General features: G+C 51.6%; 9 protein-coding genes across 9 annotated transcripts; 3 read left to right on the top strand and 6 right to left on the bottom strand.

The window, feature by feature from the left end:
• Positions 1-309: 309 nt before the first annotated feature.
• On the top strand, positions 310-1,497 carry QC761_0071060 (uncharacterized protein; the record flags this gene model as incomplete). The annotated part of the gene is made up of 2 exons (XM_062872705.1): positions 310-338; positions 405-1,497. 2 exons carry the CDS (start codon positions 310-312, stop codon positions 1,495-1,497), a joined length of 1,122 nt encoding a protein of 373 aa, XP_062732720.1.
• A 583-nt stretch (positions 1,498-2,080) lies between these two features.
• QC761_0071050 (uncharacterized protein) lies at positions 2,081-2,596 on the bottom strand (the record flags this gene model as incomplete). Its single annotated transcript, XM_062872704.1, has 2 exons — positions 2,081-2,112; positions 2,350-2,596. The coding sequence occupies 2 exons, from the start codon at positions 2,594-2,596 to the stop codon at positions 2,081-2,083; spliced, it is 279 nt and encodes a 92-aa protein (XP_062732719.1).
• A 512-nt stretch (positions 2,597-3,108) lies between these two features.
• On the bottom strand, positions 3,109-5,350 carry QC761_405490 (uncharacterized protein; the record flags this gene model as incomplete). Its single annotated transcript, XM_062878829.1, has 4 exons — positions 4,428-5,350; positions 3,997-4,366; positions 3,815-3,932; positions 3,109-3,754 (listed from the first exon to the last, which is right to left on the bottom strand). The coding sequence occupies exons 1-4, from the start codon at positions 4,575-4,577 to the stop codon at positions 3,109-3,111; spliced, it is 1,284 nt and encodes a 427-aa protein (XP_062732718.1). The 5' UTR covers positions 4,578-5,350.
• An 890-nt stretch (positions 5,351-6,240) lies between these two features.
• On the top strand, positions 6,241-9,004 carry QC761_405500 (uncharacterized protein). The gene is made up of 3 exons (XM_062878830.1): positions 6,241-7,322; positions 7,400-8,233; positions 8,305-9,004. Exons 1-3 carry the CDS (start codon positions 7,121-7,123, stop codon positions 8,925-8,927), a joined length of 1,659 nt encoding a protein of 552 aa, XP_062732717.1. The 5' UTR covers positions 6,241-7,120; the 3' UTR covers positions 8,928-9,004.
• On the bottom strand, positions 8,958-9,781 carry QC761_405503 (uncharacterized protein). Its single transcript, XM_062878831.1, has 2 exons — positions 9,369-9,781; positions 8,958-9,305 (listed from the first exon to the last, which is right to left on the bottom strand). The coding sequence occupies exons 1-2, from the start codon at positions 9,497-9,499 to the stop codon at positions 9,047-9,049; spliced, it is 390 nt and encodes a 129-aa protein (XP_062732716.1). The 5' UTR covers positions 9,500-9,781; the 3' UTR covers positions 8,958-9,046.
• Positions 9,782-13,153: 3,372 nt separating this feature from the next.
• Positions 13,154-14,685, bottom strand: QC761_0071010 (uncharacterized protein). The gene is made up of 2 exons (XM_062872703.1): positions 14,406-14,685; positions 13,154-14,343 (listed from the first exon to the last, which is right to left on the bottom strand). Exons 1-2 carry the CDS (start codon positions 14,631-14,633, stop codon positions 13,195-13,197), a joined length of 1,377 nt encoding a protein of 458 aa, XP_062732715.1. The 5' UTR covers positions 14,634-14,685; the 3' UTR covers positions 13,154-13,194.
• Positions 14,686-16,573: 1,888 nt separating this feature from the next.
• Positions 16,574-17,332, bottom strand: QC761_405530 (uncharacterized protein; the record flags this gene model as incomplete). The annotated part of the gene is made up of 1 exon (XM_062878832.1): positions 16,574-17,332. One exon carries the CDS (start codon positions 17,330-17,332, stop codon positions 16,574-16,576), a length of 759 nt encoding a protein of 252 aa, XP_062732714.1.
• A 538-nt stretch (positions 17,333-17,870) lies between these two features.
• QC761_405540 (uncharacterized protein) lies at positions 17,871-19,061 on the top strand (the record flags this gene model as incomplete). The annotated part of the gene is made up of 2 exons (XM_062878833.1): positions 17,871-18,099; positions 18,268-19,061. Exons 1-2 carry the CDS (start codon positions 18,000-18,002, stop codon positions 19,059-19,061), a joined length of 894 nt encoding a protein of 297 aa, XP_062732713.1. The 5' UTR covers positions 17,871-17,999.
• Positions 19,062-19,317: 256 nt separating this feature from the next.
• On the bottom strand, positions 19,318-20,211 carry QC761_405550 (uncharacterized protein; the record flags this gene model as incomplete). Its single annotated transcript, XM_062878834.1, has 1 exon — positions 19,318-20,211. The coding sequence occupies one exon, from the start codon at positions 20,209-20,211 to the stop codon at positions 19,318-19,320; it is 894 nt and encodes a 297-aa protein (XP_062732712.1).
• Between the last annotated feature and the right edge of the window lie 921 nt (positions 20,212-21,132).

The following is a 21,132-nucleotide window of genomic DNA, read 5'->3' as shown; positions in this document are numbered from 1 at the left end:
ACTTTCGACCAACAATCTCAACATCTTACTTGAATGGCGACTTTCCGCGACTTTTTTTCTTCTACGCACATCCTGAAGCCGCTCAGATGGATCTCACAGCTTCAACAACATCCTCAGTCCCAACATTGATGCTTTACGAGCGCAAAAATCAGGCACTTTACCTTCTAGACCTTCAACATTCGAGTTGCACTCGACCTCTTCACGTTGTGGCCGGTATCCTCTACCCTTTTCGACCCTTCCATTCACATCACGAGCGACTCCCATTTCCTTAGAGACGTCCATCACCCACTCATCACAACTACCCTCAAGATGTGTCAAGGAACCATCTACGACTTTTGGTATGGATGCCACCCCCCCCACTCACTCTCCTTCTCCTCCCCATCGCCCGCTGACTTCCTCCCCAGGTGCCCCTGCATCTTCCACGCCCCTTCAACCTCCTTCTACCTCCAATTCAACATCCACCCCCCCGACTTCAACTACACCTTCACCCGCCGCCCCACCACCAACCCTCTGAAAGCCCACCTGTCCAAAAGCTCCCACAGCATCGTCTACAGCCAGCACTGCGCCGCCTACAAGTTCTGCGACGACTACCTCCACTCCGGAAGCTTCAACCCCGGCGATGTGCTCGACATGGGCGGGCTGTGTCCTGCTGGTCACCAAGTGACGTATGAAAGGGAGGCGTTTATTTCCTCACGGCTGTGTGATGCTTGTATCAGTGGAGGATGTGAGGAGAATATGGAGTTTGCGGGGGTCAGGACTGTGAGGAGGAGTCGATATGGGTGGAGGAGTAGGGAGGAGGAGAGGGAGGGGAGGAGGAGGAGCAGAAGTAGACGGGGGAGGGGGGTGAGTCCGGCGGGGAGTGTGAGGAGCTTTGACTCTACGGGGAGGGGGAGGAGTTCATCTGTGGGGTCGACGGGGACGGTGAAGGGGAGGGATATGGGGATGGAAAAACGGGGGTGGGCTGGGGAGGGGGAGGGGAAGACGCTGCGGGCGATGAACATGAAGAATTTGGTGGATAAGATGGTTCAAACGGTGTCTGCGCTCCGGATTGGTGGTGGAGCTGAGAGACAAGACCAGCCGCGCGTGATGCCTGCCAGTGACCTCGAAGCCATGGCTGAAGAGTCGATGCCGACACCGCTGCCATCTCGACATAAACCTAGCGGGAAGAACCTAGAAGATATGTTTGACAACAGCAACCGGCCGGAGTATGACTCTGATCAGGACACAGTGGTCGGTGCCTCAAAAACTACGGAACAGAAAAGTAAGGTAAATGGAAAGACAATCGCTGCGGATGAGATTTTCGGGGTTATGCAGGAAGCACCCACCGATAGAAGCAAGAGTCGCAAACGCCGCATGTGGACCGACCCAAGGACGGATGAAGAAGCATCTCGCGTACTGAGGTTTCTGAGACGGGGGAAGGGTGCTGCTCCCGTCGAGACTGGTAACTCACGAGAGAGATCTCGAGGTCAAGGGTATGAGCGCATTACAATCGAATGAGAGACGGGTTAGCCTCACGCAAGGACAAGAGAGAGTGGTTGGGCAAAAGAAAAGGTGGTGGATGATATTCATAAGTATTATGCAGCAGCGTATACACAAAGTTATGACAGTATAGAATTTGACAGCATCTATTTATGTCACCACATAGTAGTGCACATCATACACAAGATGCGCATAAGCTCATAGATATGCATAGCTTCACCACTATGCACAACCTCACAGATATGCACCAAGAAAGTACCTATACAGCATGACTTGTTTCTTGATTCAAATCAGAAAGTGTTTGATCATACAAGGAGACTTTATCCGTGCTGCCCCGAGCATCAATCATTCCATTTACAAAAAGTCCAACTCTACGATGGTTACTTCAGGCTCTACGTACTCTGTAGCGCGCTCACCTCTTACTTCAGATGCTTGGGCCATGCAGTTAACCCGTCTCTCTTGCTAATGAACCTTACAGAAGGTCCGAAAAAGAGTACTCGATGGCACCGGCAGTCAACCATCCCAGGGGTGCAAGTATGACAAGGGGGATCATGTCGAAATGAAGGCCACTCGTACCTGATTTGGTCTGCTGACGATAGGCTTATGTCTCACAAAGGTTGTCCTTGGTATTTGCTGTCTTCCGTTTGTCAAGAAAAAGGTGCCCAATCACCCAGAGAGCTTGCTGCGGATGCTTAGAACTCATCATCCCACGAAATCGTTATGTGAAGATCTCTCTGTTCTCCTCATCGGTCCATGAATACCTCTGCGACCATCCAGTCACTCCATCGATCCCTCGAATATTTATTTTCTTTCTGCGCTCACGTTAGGACATGGCTCAACCGGGCAGTTATACGTGAATTCTTTGCTCACGTTTGGCAGCCCATTCGGCGTAACCCTTCCGAATCTCTTCGGTTCCCCGATCGTGAACTACTTCGGGCTCCATGGCTTGGCGGAGAATGTAGACGATGACCCATACAAAATATGCGTAAAATACCAAGAGGTGAATGAGGTCAATTATTGCCATGTTGTCGAGTAAACAATGGTAAAGTGAGTGTTGATGGCGGGGTTCAACTTGTGTCTTGAGTCGTGATGGTTGCTCGTGTGATGGGATTGACATGAGGATGAGTGCGGGCGGTTTTCTGGTTCGTGACGCCCTTGAGGATGGACTAGAAAGGGACGGCGTGCTTTTTGTAATGTTGGAAGTCCATGTGAATCGAGAAATTGAATTATTGACTCCAAAAAGGAGCGTTCTTGTTCACTTGAGGATTTTGGAGCAAGTCAAATGCAGGCACGACCGCCCCATTCTCGTACCTACGGGCTACGACGGATACGGTGTTGGAGGGCCCTTCCACAAGCACCAGGAAGACGGAAGAGACAACGAGAGGAATGGTGCGTCTCCCATATGTACTGTCTACGTGTGTGTTTAAATCATACAACCCCAGAGCCATGCAGGTGAGGTATGTATCATGTGCCCGATATTACCAAACTCCAAACTCTCCATAATACCTCAAGTAACGACCGAATATCCCATGCCCTTTTTCCCTGTGCCATCCCACTGCAGGTTGACGGACTGCCTCACACGTCAACCCACGACCGTGCTTCTCTCTCCCCTAACATTTTCATCTCAAGTCAGGACCTTTCCACTCGGTAGGTTTCTGTAATCATGATACCGTTGTGATTGTGCGCCTGACTGTGCTCCCCATGTTGCACCCTTCCCTCCTCAACATCCACCCTCACCACGCGCCCGTTGTGGTCGTCCATCTGACTCCGCCTGTACTCATTGAGGATCTCCTCATCAGAGCTGTTCCCGTTGCCTACACTCCCGTCAGACCCCCTCCCCACCGTCGTCCGTGTAAATGGCCCATCAACGCCCAATTTGACATCCGTAAAGCTGATATCATCTGTGCTCTCATTCTGCCCTGTAACCGTGGTGCGACCATCCTTATTGGCAGATATCTGCTGCGATTGCGCAAGCTTCTTTGAGATCGGTTTGCCGTCGGAGCCCAGAATGCCACCGCCGATGGTTTGCAGAGCGTGAGAGGACCCTTGACCGTCCTTGCCGCCGGATTGCTTGTGGTAGCCGCTGGTGCTCTCGCCGAGGAGACGTCGGAAGGCGCGCTTGTAGAGGGGACGACAGACGGGAATGCCGATGCAGATGAGGGTGATGGCCATCTCGGCGGAGGACCAGACGATGAGACCGACGGAGTCCTTGAGGTACGAGGCTGTGTAGAGGCCTTCGACTTCGAAGGTGCGAACGATGCCAGCTGCGGCAGCACTGAGAACAGCAAGGTCAGAGGACTCCGAGCCAGGTGCTCTGGGTGAGGGGTGAACTTACATCAAGCCGAGACTCATGCTACCGGCGATGGTGAACTTTTCGCGTTTGGGCATTTGTAAGGGCATGACGATTAACCAGGGAAAGAGAGCGAAAAAGAAGTCGACGACGATGGTGGAAGCTAAAGGTAGGTGCACAGGTCAGCGTTTTGCTCCACTACATCAGTTCAAGTGATCAAGACATACTGCAGAGAAGATAAGAAGTCGGCCTTGTGTCAATGGGGCAGTAGCCCCCCTCGATGCGGCGGTCGTAGACGTAGTTGACGGGAACGCATGAGAGCCAGAAGCACAGAACTTGGGCAATGGAGGCGCCGCTCACGAGCCCCAGGGCTGACCAAATGGCGATTCTGTGCCACTTCACAGTGACGAGACGGAGCAAGAAAGTACCCAGAGACGCCTTGGCGATGGCCATACCGACGATGGCAAAGCCTTGACCGATACACTCGTACAAAGTGGCTTTCACTACTAGTTCCATGTCGCCGATTTCCTCCATCGTCTGCCCAAAGCCCACGGTTCCCGAGAGGTGGATAAAGACGGTGAAGATGAGGAGAAAGATCTAAGTAGTGGAGTTGTTAGTCTATGTCTATCATTCCACATGATTCAGAAAGTCCACTTACAAAGGCCGCAATGTAGATGTGGTCGTCAAGTCCGTAAGACGACAAGCAGACGATGCGGGTGTACAGTCGGAGGCACATCAGCAAGAACACCAGGGTACACAAAAACCACATCACCCCCAACGCCCACACGGCGTCACCTTTGAGCGTCATCGCAACTAATGGAATGGGAGACAATGTCAGATTCAAGGAGCGAGGAAACTGAACAAAGACGAGTAACAAATCTCTAACGAGTCGAGACCAGTTGTGACAAAACGCGGGAGGAGTGCCCGGGTTAATAGAGCCTCATACAAGCGCCCACGAGTGTCGCATGAGAAAGTAAAGAAATAAGACACCGAACGCCACCATTGGACCCCCAAACCCAGGCACGCAATGTCTGAAGATTAGGTTGGGTTTACATATGGCTCAACGGCCAGAAAGGGGGGGATCAGCCTCACAGAAGAGAGGTTCAAGAAGCAGGCGGGCGGCGGAGGAACTCTTTGCAAGTTTCGAAACATGCAGGCCGTGTCTTCTCCGGCTTACTTGTGTTGCTTTTTCTCTCGAATTCGGTGTCGATCACCTTGGGCGTGTTGCACTGGCAGGGGGACGTGAAATGCGAATACCAAGGGTTTGGCACCGGGGTTGGGTTCCAAAAGCGAACCTGTCTTGACTTGCGGGACGCCTGATTGTTCAGGGGAGAGTGCTGCGGTCCACTACGGCCTTCATCATATCCGTAGAAGAATCGACCTTCAGCATCATCTGTACCTACTGTCGACGACCTCGCAAAGACAACCAGCCCCAGGCATAGTGGAACTTAGTGGAGAGGGTGCTGAGCCTTTGAAGATGGCGCCATTTTCAGGATCTAGACTATCAATCCCGTGCCTGAAGGTCAACGTGGAGCTCTCTGTATGCTGCCAAACGCATGAGGTCACCAAGCTGGCCTGTGGCTTGAAGAGACTGTCAGCGGCCAGTCAGACCCACCACGAGTGACCAGTACGTGGCTTGACCCCCTGGGGTCTTCTGGCATTATTCTGGTGCAGGTGAAAAAGAAAGTTGTTGCAGAAGCACGAATGGTGATTGACTAAATCATTGGCTTACGTTTCTGCAGGCCAGGATGTTGGACATTTCTCCAACCGCCACTGAAGAACCATCAAATGTCGGTGAGTGAAGTTCATGCTCCTTCCTGCGAATAGACCTGTCGATCCTGTATGCCCGATGAAAAACCTAAACCTGAGCATCTTCATGTGAATAGCGGTGCATTGATCGTCTCCAATTTCATACTGACTTGCTCATCCTCTTCCGTCTGGGGATTGCGCTCAGACAACGACGTTCCATTGTCATGGCAGGTTGCACGACAGGCCCCATCCCGGCAGAACACCCGGCCGGGTCCAGGAACGGATCGTCCGGGCCAACGGTTAGCTCCCACGAATGCCACCCGTGCACCTCGAGCTAATAGCGCAATACTCCTTATCTGCTTTGTTTTTATTGGCACGATGACCCTAGACATTACGAGACTAGTGAGATTGTGAGGTCCAGACCAAATGGCGGAGGGAGGGACTCAAACGACATGACATCCATGATCCAGCCCGCATCAGAGACAATAGGTGGTGAAGATATGGACGCATAAAGCACAGTGCCGACCTGCAAGAGACAGATGCTACGGTACCGCAGCAGTCAGGCGGCGCAGCACATGGGTGGTGGGTGAAAATGCCGTGCCGGAGAAAAAAAAGAACGATGGCACGGCTGGGAGATGAAAGCGAGAGTGAAGCCCTCTCCCAGTCTCTCGGGCCCCTTTCCTCCTTCGGACAACCGGCCGAGACATTTCAGAGTTGGCCAATGGATTTCCGAGGGGAAGCACATGTTCCCAATTTGCTGTGTGCTGTTTAAGTTATCTCCCCCGCAGTACCCGGATCTATGGTTCTGACGTTCTTTCCACGTGGGATGATGAATGTCATGTAATGGCCTTCTGTTTCACCGTATCTCATCATAACATTTGGGCCATATCATCTCCATTTCTTCACCAGGTATCTGTACAAAAAAGCACCATCGGATCGGCATTTTCCTCGACACATCAGTAACACGAGATAATGAGATGGCTATCCATACAGGCCACAGTGCCAATCCGCTATCCAACACTAAGCCCTGAAAGGGGAATCTCTTTTGGGCTGGTCTTTTCGCTTCCGCGACCCCCATGGCTCGGCGAGAGGGGAGCCTTGCCCAAATTATACTGGCACAGCTGGGAAAAGAAAGTTTATTATCAACCAAGGCCCGGGGATTGGATCCCGCCGTCGGTCGGCTTGTGGGGCCGTTGGTTAGCAGCCGCTGACAGCTTAAATCAACAACTAACCGGGGCAGGGTTGCACAACGCCACACAGTGCGTCCAACTGCAGATGATATCCATCCATCCACCTTGGCCACACTTCCCGACGATGATCAATGATTCCAGCAGGTCGACCTTTCCAAACTGGAGCCGGGCTGCATTGCAACACCATCCATCCATCCACCCATCCAATACTTTAATACACTAGAGCACAAATTGGGGGGAGGCCAAGAAAGATGGCCAGTTCCTGTGGGAACCCCGCATCCGAATGCTGTCTCCCTGATGAACCTTCATAACATCCCCGAGCCCACGGCTGCCCGGTCACAAAACTCGCTACCGGCCTCCCCGTCTCTCCCTCACCCTCTTCTCTCGAGACATTTTCGAACAGGGAGGAACCATGGCTTCAGCTTCGTCATCAGCCAGCGGCCCAGTGCCAACCGGCGCAACGCTGGACTGGGATTGGAACACTGTCCTCACCGCTGCTCAAAGCAGCAAGCTGACCCTTCTAGTGGTTGCCCCTTCCATCGCTTGCTTTTTGTGGTTTTTTGTCGCCTACCAGACCTCACCGCTGAAGAAGTATCCCGGGCCATTTTTAGCAGGTCTGTCGGCTCCCTCAAGCACAACAAAATGCACGTCATTGTTCCCGTCAGAATGACAGCTGACATGTCTTGACCAGGATGGACAAATCTGTGGCGGTTATCCAAGGTCTACGGGGCCGAGTATGCCCAGACAATGAAGAAGTTACATGAGAAGTACGGCCCCATTGTCAGGATAGGACCAAATCTCCTGGACCTTGACTTCCCTGAGCTTTCTCGCACCATCTACAACACCGATGGCAAATGGGTCAAGTCAGACTTCTACAAAAACAGCAGCTCCATCATCGATGGCAAGATCACCTACCACATGTTTAGCGAGACCAACAATGTCGAGCATGCCAGACTGAAGAGACCTGTTGTGCGCCACTACTCGGTCCCGGCCGTGCTGGCTATGGAGGCACACATGGACAAGGTGGTGGCCGACCTGCTCCAACACCTCAAGAAACGTTTTGTTGAGCCCAGGAAGGTCTGCAACTTTGGCGACTGGCTAGGATACTGTGAGTCTGGACCCCGCCATCGCCTTCCTGGCTATGAACATACTCTAACACGCTCAGATGCCTGGGATTTCCTCGGTATCGTCACCTTCAGCACCAAGTTCGGCTACATGGAAAAGGGCTACGACTTTGATGGCACCCTCGCTGTTGCCGACCAGTCCATCGACTATCTGGCTCTCTGCGGCCAAATGCCCTGGACTGACTACATCCTCGACAAGAACCCCATCTACCCTCTCGGCCCACCCAACATCTCCAACGTGACCAACATTGCCATCCAGAAGATGACGGCCCGTCTCAAGGGCGAGGATAAGGTGTTCAACCCCGAGAAGCCCGATTTCCTGCAGTACTTTATCGAGTCCAAGTCGACCCACCCAGAGATCGTTGACGAGGGCAAGATTATTGGTTATCTTCTTTTGAACTGTATGTATCCACTCGGCCCCATGTCATGTACCTTGCCTTGAAATTCGATGCTAACACGATCTACCCCACAGTGATCGCCGGTGCCGACACCACAGCCATCACCCTGCGCGCCCTCTTCTACTACACCCTCAAGGACCAGCGTGTGTGGAAAAAGCTCGAATCCGAAGTCCGCTCTGTCTTCAAGGCCTTCGAACCCGCGGCCCACAGCAAAGCCCGTGCCCTCCCCTACTTGGATGCCGTTGTCAACGAAACACTCCGTTACCACCCTGCTGTTTCCATGATCATGGAGCGCATCGTCCCCGAAGGTGGCCTCGTCCTCCCTGATGGCTCTGTCGTCCCAGGTGGCCAAATGGTCGGTATGAACCCTTACATTGTCGGTCGTAACAAGAAGGTCTTTGGTGAGAACGCCGATGACTTTTACCCTGACCGGTGGCTGCAGCGGGATGGGGAGAATGACGAGCAGTACAAGGAAAGGATGCAGCTGTGGAATCAAGCCATGCTTCAATTTGGTGGTGGGTCTAGGATCTGCCTTGGGAGGAACTTGAGTATGATGGAGGTGTACAAGCTTGTGCCTACGTTGCTGTCGACGTTTGACATTGAGCTGGAGGACCCTAATGAGGTTTGGTGGTATAGCAGTCGGTGGTTTTACAGGACGAAGGGGGTTAATTGTAGGTTGAGGCCTAGGAGTGATTAAGGGGGAGGGGATTGGCACGAGCAATACATATACGAATGGTAAATAGTTGGGTATTTGAGTTTGATATGAACGTTCCATCTATCATGTGTTATCATTATGGTTCGCCATATGTCTATCTCTCAAACACAGTTGACCTTGAAGCTCTGATATGCCACTCCGCCAGCGCAAATGTTGGTGCCATAACCGTAGGTGGTACCGAACTCGCGGCTGGGGCAGTTGGGGCTGTTGTAGGCGGTGACAGTGCAGAAGTCGGACGTGATCTTGACGCGGGAGATGGCACCGTATTGGTTGCGGCAGGGGGAGCTGGAGTAGCCCACCACGCCGCCTGCTGTGGGGGTGCCGGTACAGGAGGACGCGCCGTTGTAGGGGGTCCAAGTCCTTGAAGATGTAAGGTTAGTTGATTAGGGTGAAAAAGAGGAGAGGATAGGAAAAGGTGCTTACCAGTATGCAGCGCGGGGCTCGATGTCGCGCTCGGTGATGTTGAAGACCTCAGGAGCGGCCTCAGGGGCAGGGATAGGGTTGGGAAGGGCGAGAGCGCCGGTGGCGAGGAGGACGAGGGTGGTGAGCTTCATGGTTGTGGCTGAAGGTTGCCTTTTGGGAGAGGATGGAGAGAGATGATGAAGGATACTGAGGGATGACTTGGCAGCTGAAGGTGATGGCTGTTTGCCAGGTATTTATCTTCGCTTGGTTCTTTTCTCCGAAGTCGGTATTGAGCCGGACAATTCAGATGCCCGTGGCCAGACATAATGTGGTGTTGAAGTTTGCTATGTAACAAGCCAAGGAGGCCAAAGAGAAGATGGCATCATGTGTACAGCTGGAAGTGAGGCTATCGACTTCCTCAAGTTACATGGCGGGTGGCTGTCAGGTCTAGATGGATAGCCAAGAATACATTTATGGTATCCAAAATGTACCGGAGCCGAATATATACATACAGTGGGTAAGGCAAATGTACCTTAGGGTTACATCCAAGTTTTTGACTGTTGTTTCCTAGTCATTGGTTGTTGTTGCCGGGTGGGTGACCCAACCGGTCACAAAACTGTTTAAGAGAAGTAAAGTCAATACATGAATTAAGCCACAGAGCAGCGTCGATCATTATTTCCAAGTCTGCCTTGTTAGCATTGCTCGAGAATTGTTCGCGAGTGCCAACCCAGGAATTTTTGGGAGTGTATACCGGAACTGTGGTTGAAGCTAGAGGGTATTGTAGTATTGCTTTCTACACTTGGCCATCATCGCGAGCTTTTTGCACTTGTTACGTTTAGTTTCGAGATCGAGGCAGAGCGTGGGGCGGAATTCTCAAGGCCAAGATCTGTCATGTTGCATAGAATGGAATGCCCGCTGCAGGATCTTTGGGAAGCGAATGCTAGGGAAACAACCCAAGACAAACTAGAAGAGTCTCTATTACGTACTGCGGAATGTTCGGGAAAGTTACCGTGTATTACACTGAGTTACCTACTTAGGTACCTATTGGTATCCGGAGGCCCTTGAACATGGGCTTTGCGAACCCGGCGAGGACTGGTAACCTTCTTCATGGCTCACATATTCACAGTAGATCGTCGTTGGTCAAGTGAAAAGATAGAAAGCTCTAACTTTCTGTTTTGCGTCTGTCGTGATACCCAAGGTTATGGCCCTGAAAATTTTAGCTCTTACTGGATACATGTTTTAACTCGGCGCGTCAACAACAACAGTTACTTCAACCCTTCCTTGGCCTTCCTATCCTTGTTCCACTCTTCCATAGCCTGTTGAGGCGACCGACTATATCCTGTCCAGGGAGCCTCTGGAACCAAACGATCTAGGTTGTAGAACCAATAATCCATCGTCTCAGAAAACCGATCATGCCCGTAAGGATTGGTGTCTCGGTCCCAGCCATATATCTCTGTGTTAGGTTCTGGACCCCACACTACACCAAGACTTTCCCCCCTTGAGATTTCATCATCTGTCAAGTTATTCCCGTTGAGCTGCCCCAAGCCGTTGATAATTCTGGTTCTCAGACCATTTGCCAAAATTAAGGATATCCTCATTGCTCTTTTTGGGATTCTCAAGTATAATTCAAGTTCCGTTTCGAGCTCACCAAGAAGCTTCTCGAAGCAAGCGAATTCAAAACGATGTTCGGCTTCAATTTCAGATAACTCTTCTGAGAATTGTGGCTTCCACCTGCATCTGCTGTCCTGACAAGAACTCGAAGGGCTTGAGTTTAATGGGTATGGTACATGGCAAAGGCAATCATGGCGTGGATAACAGCAAGTGCGTGATAGGTGAAAAGCCTGGAAGGTCACAAGCCGGAGAACCTCCTGGTCGTGAGCCCTCTCAAAAATTTCTTCCAAATGTCGCAGGAAAGTGATGGGAGGGGAGCCAAGGGAAGTGGATGGATCGTATGAGCGTGAAAACCCTTTAACAGAAAGGTCAAAGATGTGCAGCCCTGGCGGGTACAGCGACATTGGCAATTGTCTCTGGAAAGAGTCGACTCAGATGGTACGTTGGTGAGAATGTGGTGAAACCAGTGCTTATTACCAAATCCGACCCACGAATCGTCAAACAAGAGTGAGTACCCAAGCTTACAGAGCACCAAATGTGCATGGAAAGAAATCCTGCAATCGAGATAGGGGACCCAGCGGCGACCTTTTGGGGTGTATGGTAGTCAAAACGCGATTGATTGATAGTCCTGTGGTTTTGAGAGTTGGTGAATATAGGTACCTTGTAGGGGGATTCCAGAGTCGAGCAACGATTTGATGAAGCAAATTAGAGAGATGGCAACTTCAAGATTGACGCCTTCTTTTCGAGAATTCCAACCACTTCCGAATTCCCAAGCGATCTAGGTAAACGAAAGCGAATGTGAGCTAACACCATATTGCAAAGTGTCTGCATTGTGGCCCGCACGTACGTAAAGAAAATGTAAACTTACGCTATCGACGAGTTCACAAATCAATGACTGGTTATTCTCATTCACGTCTAAAGGTGATGCTGCGTTTTTGCGAAACAACCACAATATCTTCGCAAATGCTAAAGCGGCAAAATCTTTCCACCGCGTTAAAGTCGTTTCAGACCGCATCCGAGGTCCGAGCAAATGCACTGCCAAAGACGCCAATACTCCCACTATCCTCCAAGCTGGTGCAATCCTGGCGTCCACCATGGGGAACCAAGTCGAGGCTGCCTTCCCCATACTGTAGCCACCAGCTCCATAGGCCAAGGTAACTGACATCTGTATAGCCTTTCGGCAAAGTCGTCTCAAGCCTGTGAATATGATACCTACTTGCCGTTCCCGTGTTGTAAGACGTGATGATTTGTTAAAGGAACAACCTCGAAAGTGCGACTCTTCAACGTCGATGATTTTGAACAAAGAGCCAAAGTGGCTAAACTGCCAGTCCTTTCCCATGCGCCGCGTACGCGGGCGACACTGGCACTCCAAGCTTGCGGCTAACAGTGAGCTTACGAGTTTCTTCAAACCCTGGGCTGTTTGACGTTGATCCATGCGAAGTCACACCGTCTGAGACTTGGTTTTGTGTTTTTCTAGAAGGCGAACTCGAATCACAGATGGTTCTCAAGGCGTTGAGTTTCGAGAGAAGTCGGTAGATGGTAGTGTCGGCTGCAAGATGGAGTGTAGCCTAGGTGTTGAGGTCAGTTTTCTCCACCCTGTCACGCATGCAAGGCAGATCGCCATATATTCTTGCCCTTCTTAACACCACCGCTGTCATGATCCTTGATGAAATTCCGAGTGATCTCTCTCAGTTGACTGACTTCATTAAGAAGTTGAATCCCCAGTTCGATTTGCCTCTGCGCTGTGGCTTGACTCTTCTCGATGAGCTTGATGTGATGCGATGTCGCTTGAGACTTGAGAGCATCGAAGGTATCGGCATAAACGTGTTGCGAATTCTGAATGGCAAGCAGTTGGTCTGTGACTTGGAGGTGATTCGCATTGGTAACTTGAAAATCTTTAGCAAGAGTCGATGCGGGATGATAGATGCAGAAGACAGTCTTCGAATCTAACGGGGTCTCTGAGGTATTCAGGGGCATCCTGTATATATTCAGCCATCACCTCGTCATGTAAGTCCTAGATATCTCACAAACAGGTCTCAAATCACATCGTTGACCACAGTGCTTCTCAGTATTATGGCCGTTGGCTGGCTGCTTGGACCCTTGTCTTTCACAGTTCGATTGTTCAAAACTAATTACATGAGGACTTTTGGATATCTACCTAACTGCGTTACAAGAGATCTATTCCCCAGATTGAGCCAGACCCTATCCCTAACACATCTACACGTCGACCCCCTATCTACAAAACAGCAACACAGACATAGGCATTGGCCCACATGCCAGTGCAGTCGTTCCTAACAGCCGGATTCCACCTCACAAAGTTTGCCTGAGTAATCCCGTAGCGCTGAGTGATGGTCTGGCAAGTCTGGCCAGACTGGACAAAGTGGAAGGTCTTGCATGAGCTAGTCATTCCATCCTGATACGGGGTAGGCGTCTGAATACCATTGCCCGGGTTGACAGGCGTAGGGGTGTGTCCAACAATGGAGATGCAAACATAATAATCCAACCACAAGAGAGTGCAGCCAGACCCAACATAGGGATTCCAAGAGGTAAACTGGGCCACGGTGATTCCCTTTGACGCGGCGATAGCGGCACAGGTGTCTCCCGACTTGACCTTGTAGAAAAGATCGCAGTTCTTGACCATGTTGGGTTGGATAGGGGTAGGGGTGGCGATGCCATTGCCGGCGCTAGTGGTGGTGGTAGGCTTGGTAGGGGTGTGGCCGATGATGGAGACGCAGGCGTAGGCATTGGCCCAGAGTCCAGTGCAGGTTGAGCCTACGCTTGGGTTCCAGCTGAGGAACTGAGCCTGGGTGATGCCGTGCTTTGCTGCTACACTCTCGCAAGTGTCACCGTTCGCGACGAAATAGAACTCATCGCAGTTGTTGACAATGGTGGCCTGAGTTGGGGTAGGGGTGGTGATGCCGTTGCCGGATGTGGTGGGCGACGGCTCATGGCCGATGATGGATACACAAGCGTAAGCATTAGCCCACAATCCGGTGCAAGAAGCACCCACGCTGGGGTTCCACGCTTTGAACTGATCCTGAGAGATCCGGTAGAGCGAAGCAACCACCTCGCAGGTCTGGCCGGCCGTGACAAAGTGGAAAGCGTCACAGTTGTCAACAATGGTGGCCTGCGTGGGGGTAGGCGTGGTGATACCATTTCCGGGCTTCGTGGTTGTTACTGGGGGAGCGACAGTAGATGAAGAGGAAGTGGAGGTGGTCACAACGACAGTGCTGGAACTGGAAGTCAAGGCGGAGGACACGCTCGTCGTGCTCGAGGTTGAGGTCGACGAGGGTCCTGGCGAAGGCTCCGAGTCATCAATGGCCTCAACGCAGTACGACCTTCCGACCTGCAAGCTACAGCCTGAGGTGCTAGCAAGTGATGGGTTCTAAAGGATATGGTAAGTGACTCCGGTCAGATTTGGTCTAGCTAGCACTGCAGATTTCTTACCCAGCGCCTCAGTTGTTCCAGGGTGATGTAGTTCTCCCTGACAATGGTGTCGCAGGTGGTGGCTGAGGTGATATCAACCCACCAAAAACACTGGCTTGTCGTGTTTGGGTCATAGGGAAGCGACGGCGTGAGGCCGTCGCGAGCCTTTACCACAGAGGCAGGTTTTCCAGCGGCCACAGCCGAGAAAAGACCGCCAAGGAGGACAAGGGTGGATGTCGAGGACAACATCGTGATCTGCAATGGATGGATGGCGACCGGAGGGACTCGGATTAAAGCGTAAGCCTGGTGAACCAGTCTTCGGGTCCAGATTGCAGAGGGACCTGACTTGCTATATAGGCTGGCGGAACAGGAATGGTTGTATTGGCGAGAGACTAACTACAGCGTAAGCCTGGTCAGCCTGACCGCTGCAACGTTGACTCAACAAGAACGTGAAAATATTCGTGGTAGTTGCCTGGGCCTAGAGCCTCGCTAAAAGCCAACATCTGTTTATCGTAGCAGTGGATGTGTGATCCTTGCGAAGCCGTACCTGCATTGCATTTGTGTTGGGCAGTTGGACACAAGACCCATGCAGGTTCACATGGGGCCAGCATCGTTGTATCAGGACGGAACACTGGTAGATAGGTACGATACTTTGTAGTGGAGTAACAGTACCACCCTCGTAGCTTTTCTCGGCCGCTCACGAAGTATTCGATGACCCTAGCTTCTTGGCTGGCTATTAATTCATTAGACTTGCGTCTCTGCTGTACAGCGGAAACTCACGACACGGTGCTTGTACCTTACTTCTGGCTGTGCATGGGCTCCAGCACTTTACAGCGCTGTATGACAGAGTAATAGTGGGTGACCTACTATATTTATAGCGCTAGCCTTCTTTAATACCACTGTTGTACTCCGTAATATATTTTGCACTCGACCTTTACCATATACCTCCCGGGGGCTTTACAGGGCCTTGCACTCCCTAACACGCAGATGTGTCAAAGCTTGACCTGGAAGTCAAAGATTTCGCTGCGTTTTGCCAAAAACGTGCTCACGCCCATACAAAACAGGGCAAAATCGGCCACTGGCATTACCGTGGGTGCGGGTAGCTGTAGGCCCACAGAGCCACAATTTCCACAGGGCACTTAAAACGTAGGTGATTAAGCAATACAGCCTAGAAGTAAATATTAAATCTTAAAGTTTAAATTCCAGGAGCTATACAGAACGCTAATCCAGCTGGGGATGCACGGTTAACAAAAAGGGAGGGTGCACAGTTACAACTTCTTTCAAAGATAGTTGTACCCCTTTAAAGATAGATTATAGGTCTTCACAGATACTTGATAGGCCTTAACAGATAGTTTCACAGCCTATTACTTTATTTTTGAGGCATGGTTCACAGTTTAAGATGGGGTTCTTTATTTGCGGTGCCAATTATTCTGTAAGGAGTGTGCCAAGGAGGTTTGGGCCTATAAGGTAGCAATCTTCGAAGCGAGTCTCATCAATAAAGTGGAGGCGAAGCTCAGTCCTCAGTGTTGCGCTGACCCAACAGCCATCAAGGCGAAAATTATACCCAGGGTAGGCAACTTACCGGCCGGAGTTACAATCACAGGGCTGGAACCTAGAAATGTTGACTTGCTTGTTGCGGGCCGAGATTGCTAAACGAGTCCCGCATGTTCAGGTGGCGCACCGCACCGCCTAATGCATCACGTCTAATGTTACATTCCACTCGCGGGGGAAAGGTATAATGCTATATTCCATGGGCTGTGCCACACTATGTCTAGGGAGGGCTCGGACGACCGAGGTTCAGGATAACCAAAAGACTTCCTATGTTGGAGCCTGTCGGGTGTCAAGACATGTTCGGTGTCCCATTAGGTGCCGTTGGGAAGAACGGTGAAGGGACACAATAGGCGCGCAAACCGGAGACATCAATGGCAAGGGTGGAAACTTTTCCCCGTGTCGGTACATGAGTGTCTTCCAGCAATCTGGCAAACATGACACAAAGCGGCAGATTCACAAATGATGCCTGGTCATATCAATCTTGGTCTTCGAATTGCTATGTACCCAAGAAAAGAGCTAGCTAAGATATCTAAACCTAAGGTACATGGTAGCAGAGTACCTGGACAAGTCACCCCTAACCTCAACATTTTGCCCATTATCCGTCGTGAAGCCGTATCAATCAACTGAGTACCTCGCGTCTAGAATATACCCATGTTTTTGACAGCATCTAAGTTACGCTTCGCGCCAGAAGTAGATGTGCTCGTCGAACTGACAGTGCCGGTGGTTGAAGTTGTGGTGACAGGAGGCACGTTTTGCTCGGCCTTGTAAATCCGAATGAATCCAGGACCGCCGCAAAAGGTACTAGGATTGCCTGTGCAGGGCGAGTTGCAGCTGGTCTGGTTGGCAGCCCACTCGCCGCCGACATAGGAGCCGCACCAGCACTGGTTGCCGTTTTGAACGCCGGCATAATCGTAGAAACGGCGATAGCACGTCTGCCAGCACTTGGGAACGCTCAGAGACGAGTCTCCGTTGGGGTTGAAATTGACGTCAAGAATGGGAAGCTCTGGGTCCTCGACATAGCAGCCCATATCAGTCCAGGCTGTTGGCGAGGGCCCTAGAATGGGCGCGGTGGTGGTCGAGCTGCTCGTAGTTGTGGTCTTGCTCGTAGCCGGCAGGGTGCTGTTGATCTTGGTCCATGTGATGACGCAGTACGAATTCCATTCGTACCACGGCTCGCAGTTGAGGCCGACAGATGGATTCCAACGACTGAACTCCTCTGGAGTAGCCTCGAAGTAGTCGCGCACCCACTTGCAAGACCGGCCATCGTCATTGTTGAACCAGTCGGCACAGTCAGAGGTGGTTTCTGGGTCGTATGGAAGTAGAGGGTAGTCGGTGCATCTCGCTCTGCGTGCGAGAAGCGACAGCCCAATGAAAGACAACAACCAAGAGGCCTTCATGATGTTGACGAAGGATGACGAAGTGAAGTTGACCGAAAAGATAGATGGAGTGGTGCAGGCGCAAGAACACCAGTACCTAACGGCAGGAGGGAGAGCTGAGCCGGTCAAAAACAACTTGAGTAACGTTCAATGTGAACGCAGACCTCTCTATTGAGTGGAGGGCTGGTAGGTTGTTGATGTCTCCAGCTTAGCCTCGGCTCCCGAACTAGGTAACCTAAGGTACACACAGGTACCGAGTTAGGGCCAGCATCATTGTCACGACGAAGTATCCCAGTGAAGCTACCAACAGGCTTGCTGATACCACTTACCTTACTGTCAAATGGAACGATAGTTTCAGCCATGAATCCATAGCATCTAGTAGGCAATGGAAGAAAAAAGACAGCCCCGAGCCTGGCCACTCTAGCGAGGTAGCGAGCCGGTAGCAACCGAATGGAGCGGCGGACTTGGCAGGGGCGCAGCCCTACGGTATGTAACATCAGGACAACCAACAAGATAAAAAAAAATTTAAGGCTAAAAGGTTTCCGTCCCGTGTATGAAAGGGTAGGGCTTGGATTTTCATCTGATGGATCCAATGAGACACAATTTAGGAAGGTGATTTTTGCATCGACACTGAGGACTTTTCTGTCCAACTGCTTGTTGCTAAATCTGCCTACCAAGTACTCCCCCAATGCATCCTAAAGAGCCTCCATCATTACGTTGCGTTGTATTGGCGCATGGGTCTACATGCTTGGCATTGACTGTCAAGCTAGGTAGCCCTTCCCCGACAGGTAGGTGGTTGATGTTCTAGGCACATAGATTTCTTCCTCGGTCGACATCAGTCTGATATCACCAACAGAACAGGCCTATTTTCTCACTTAGTAGTTCCAACCAACTTTCGTTCGCTTCCTCCGTCGGCCCCTGTTCCCGTCATTTAATCAAGTCAGCCCGAGGTATAGCCCAACGCTTACCGACGGAATCCATGAAGTCAACTTCCACACACTGGACGACCACAACCATGACCACCGCCACCGCTGCGACGTTCCACCCCTTCCCCCGTCTGCCATCCGAGCTTCGGGCTCGTATCTGGGAGCTGAGCGTCGAACCCCGCATCGTCGAGGTGCGCGTGGTCCACCATGACCCGAGCCCCGTCAAGGTCACCGATCCAGACTCGTGGACGGACGCATGGATGAAGAAACGTCTGCCACCAGTGCGCCACCTTCGTTCCCACACCCCGGCGCCGGCCCAATTGCACGCTTGCAGTGAAGCCCGTGAGCACCTGAGCAAGTACCCCAACGGTGGATACCAAAAAGCCTTCTCAGAGATCATGACCACGGCTACCGACGGGTTCGACCCCGTGCCCGAGGACGACCCGCAGGGCGAGCGGAACCGCTATGTCTGGTTCAACTTTGGCATCGACGTGATGTCAGTTGGGGCGACGGATCTCCACGACTTTCGTGCTGTTGCCCACCAAGTCCGACGGCTGCGACTGGAGAGGGAGCTCTCTAGCGAGTATTTCTCCTACACCGAGTCGAAATTGTTCAGGAAGTTTGGCAACCTCGCCGAGGTTCATCTGGTCTGTCTGGACGGTGTGCTGGCGGGTTATGGGGTTACGAATGACATTTACTTTCCTTGCGGGCCTGAGAATGTATACTTTGTCGATCCTGAAGAGATGGGGGGCAAGGTGATGAACAGCGTTGATTTGGATGCCATGATGGATGGAGAGTGCGATGAATTTGACAGGATGGAGTGAGGGGAGAGTTCCATGTAGATGAGACGTAAAATGGCGAGTTATACCTGACTGATGAAACGGCAGCAGTTTGGGACGAAGAATCCCCTTCTAGGCCATCAGTACCTGATGTTTCTATTTACATGCATATGTTAATGAGAAGCGAAAGCAAACTGTCTTGAAGAAGACTCCCATCCAAATCTTTTCCCCGCATCAAATCCAACTCCTGCCATAAAAACGATGATAGGACCAGGTGAATGGACTTGAAGTAGTAAAGCACCTAACGCTTTCGGCAACGGTTTGTCCGGTCGCTGATATTCTTGTACGATCTGAGTACTTGCCAGTGGTCTCGGGCATTAATATTGGCAGCATTACCCCGATAATAAGTATTAAGCCAGTTCCGGACGCGAGTGCGGGTGTCGGAAGGGTTAAAGGGACTGTTGATGGTACCCTCCCAGTCGACCGTCTTCCACTGCCTCTCGTCTGGATCGACGCCGGCGGGTGGTACATAGCCGTCACGATAGTACGGACTCGGGCCAAAGTTTTTTTCCCAGATCGTAACACCGGGGAGAGCGTTGCGGGCAGCGGGGATCAAGTGACGGCCGTGGTCTGCAACACGAGCTGTGGTGATCTTGGACAGCGTGTCGTCGACGTTGCGGAAGGCTTGCGCACCGGCGGCCGCTCTCACGGCTGGCTTGTTGTAGTTGTCGTTGGTGATCTGGCCGATCCGGTAGATGAAGTCGTTGTGATTATTGCGTCCATGCTTGACCGCCTTGTATCCCCTGAAGTTGTAAGGGGGCCGCTCATGGTCTCTCCAAGTCCAGAGACAGTTGGTCGCAGTCCTCTCAACGTCCAGAGAGCGGTCCGCCCTGGTAACAGTCTGTGTCACGCCGGCCATTCCCGGCCGCAGGTTGCCCAAAAAGAGCTGGAAATCGTCAAAGTTGCACTGGCGGCGTCCCTGTCTCCCCCGGCAAGGCACCCAATTGCCTATACATTTGGATTGGTAGTTGTTCCAGTTGGTGCACTGATAACCAATCTGGCGGTCTGCCTCGGGATTATGTTGATCGATGAGATAGGCCTGAAACAGCCAAACCCTCTCGAGGCAGTTTTGGTACCCCCCTGCCCACACTGATGTGATGAAGAAGGCAAGAGTAAGGGCAAAGGGGATCTTCATGATGTAGGCTTGTCGTGGTGGTGTTGTTGAAAGGAGGAATAGAAGAAGACGAAATGGAGATACTTTGGCACGGTCTCAAGAGCCGGAAGGCGAAGAAAAACCTCAGGGGCAAGTGCGTGAGGTTTTGATCAGGGACAGACAGAGACAGGTTCTAATAGATACCCAGGTACGCAGGTCCCTTCACGGCTGGCTTGCCTTGTCGAGTTTTGAATGACCAGGAATTTTAACCGGGTTGAATATCTGGAAGTACACCGTACCTAGGCACCATACTCGTCGAACTTTGACATCTTGGATTCCATCCCTGTCCAGGTGTTGTTCTCTCACATCTGGAAAAAGCCTAAGCTAGGCACCCCACCCTCTATCATGAACCTGGGCTTTCCCGTCTCATGTTGCAGTATGTCATTACAACAACCAACAGACGTTCTGCCAACATACGTGAAGGCATATCCGTCGGTGAATCTGTCCCTGCAGCACGGAAATGTAACGGTCAACGCACCAACACAAAGACCAACAGAGCCGAAGGGTCCCCATAATGCGACCTTACCTCGTACCTTGCTGCATGGCCGCGTCTTGGCGCTGATAGCTTCTTTTACACAGGTGCATGAAATGATCGGTGGATATGACATTTAACGAATTGCGCCTTGCCGAAATCCATCAAGAATGAAACGTGGGACAGTTACATGTGTGTACCTACGAGCGACTGGCATCCTAAGTCCAACCTACGTACATACCGAACGTGGGAAACAACTTAACAAGCGATGCCTAAAGAGCTGGGGTAGAAGTGGCGATGCTATCGGAATGATACAGTCGACCCATCGCTCGTCTGAGTTCTCGCAACCCTCCTTGACATGGGACTGGGGCACTTCTCGAGTGTCCACAAACTCGGGGCTGTTCTAGCTCCAAGTTGTTGACTGCGGTCAG

Source organism: Podospora bellae-mahoneyi, chromosome 4 (genome assembly GCF_035222275.1).
Source record: "Podospora bellae-mahoneyi strain CBS 112042 chromosome 4, whole genome shotgun sequence".
Classification (NCBI taxonomy): Eukaryota; Fungi; Ascomycota; class Sordariomycetes; order Sordariales; family Podosporaceae; genus Podospora; species Podospora bellae-mahoneyi.
Note: the sequence above shows the minus strand (reverse complement) of the source record. Positions and strands in the feature narration are given on the sequence as shown.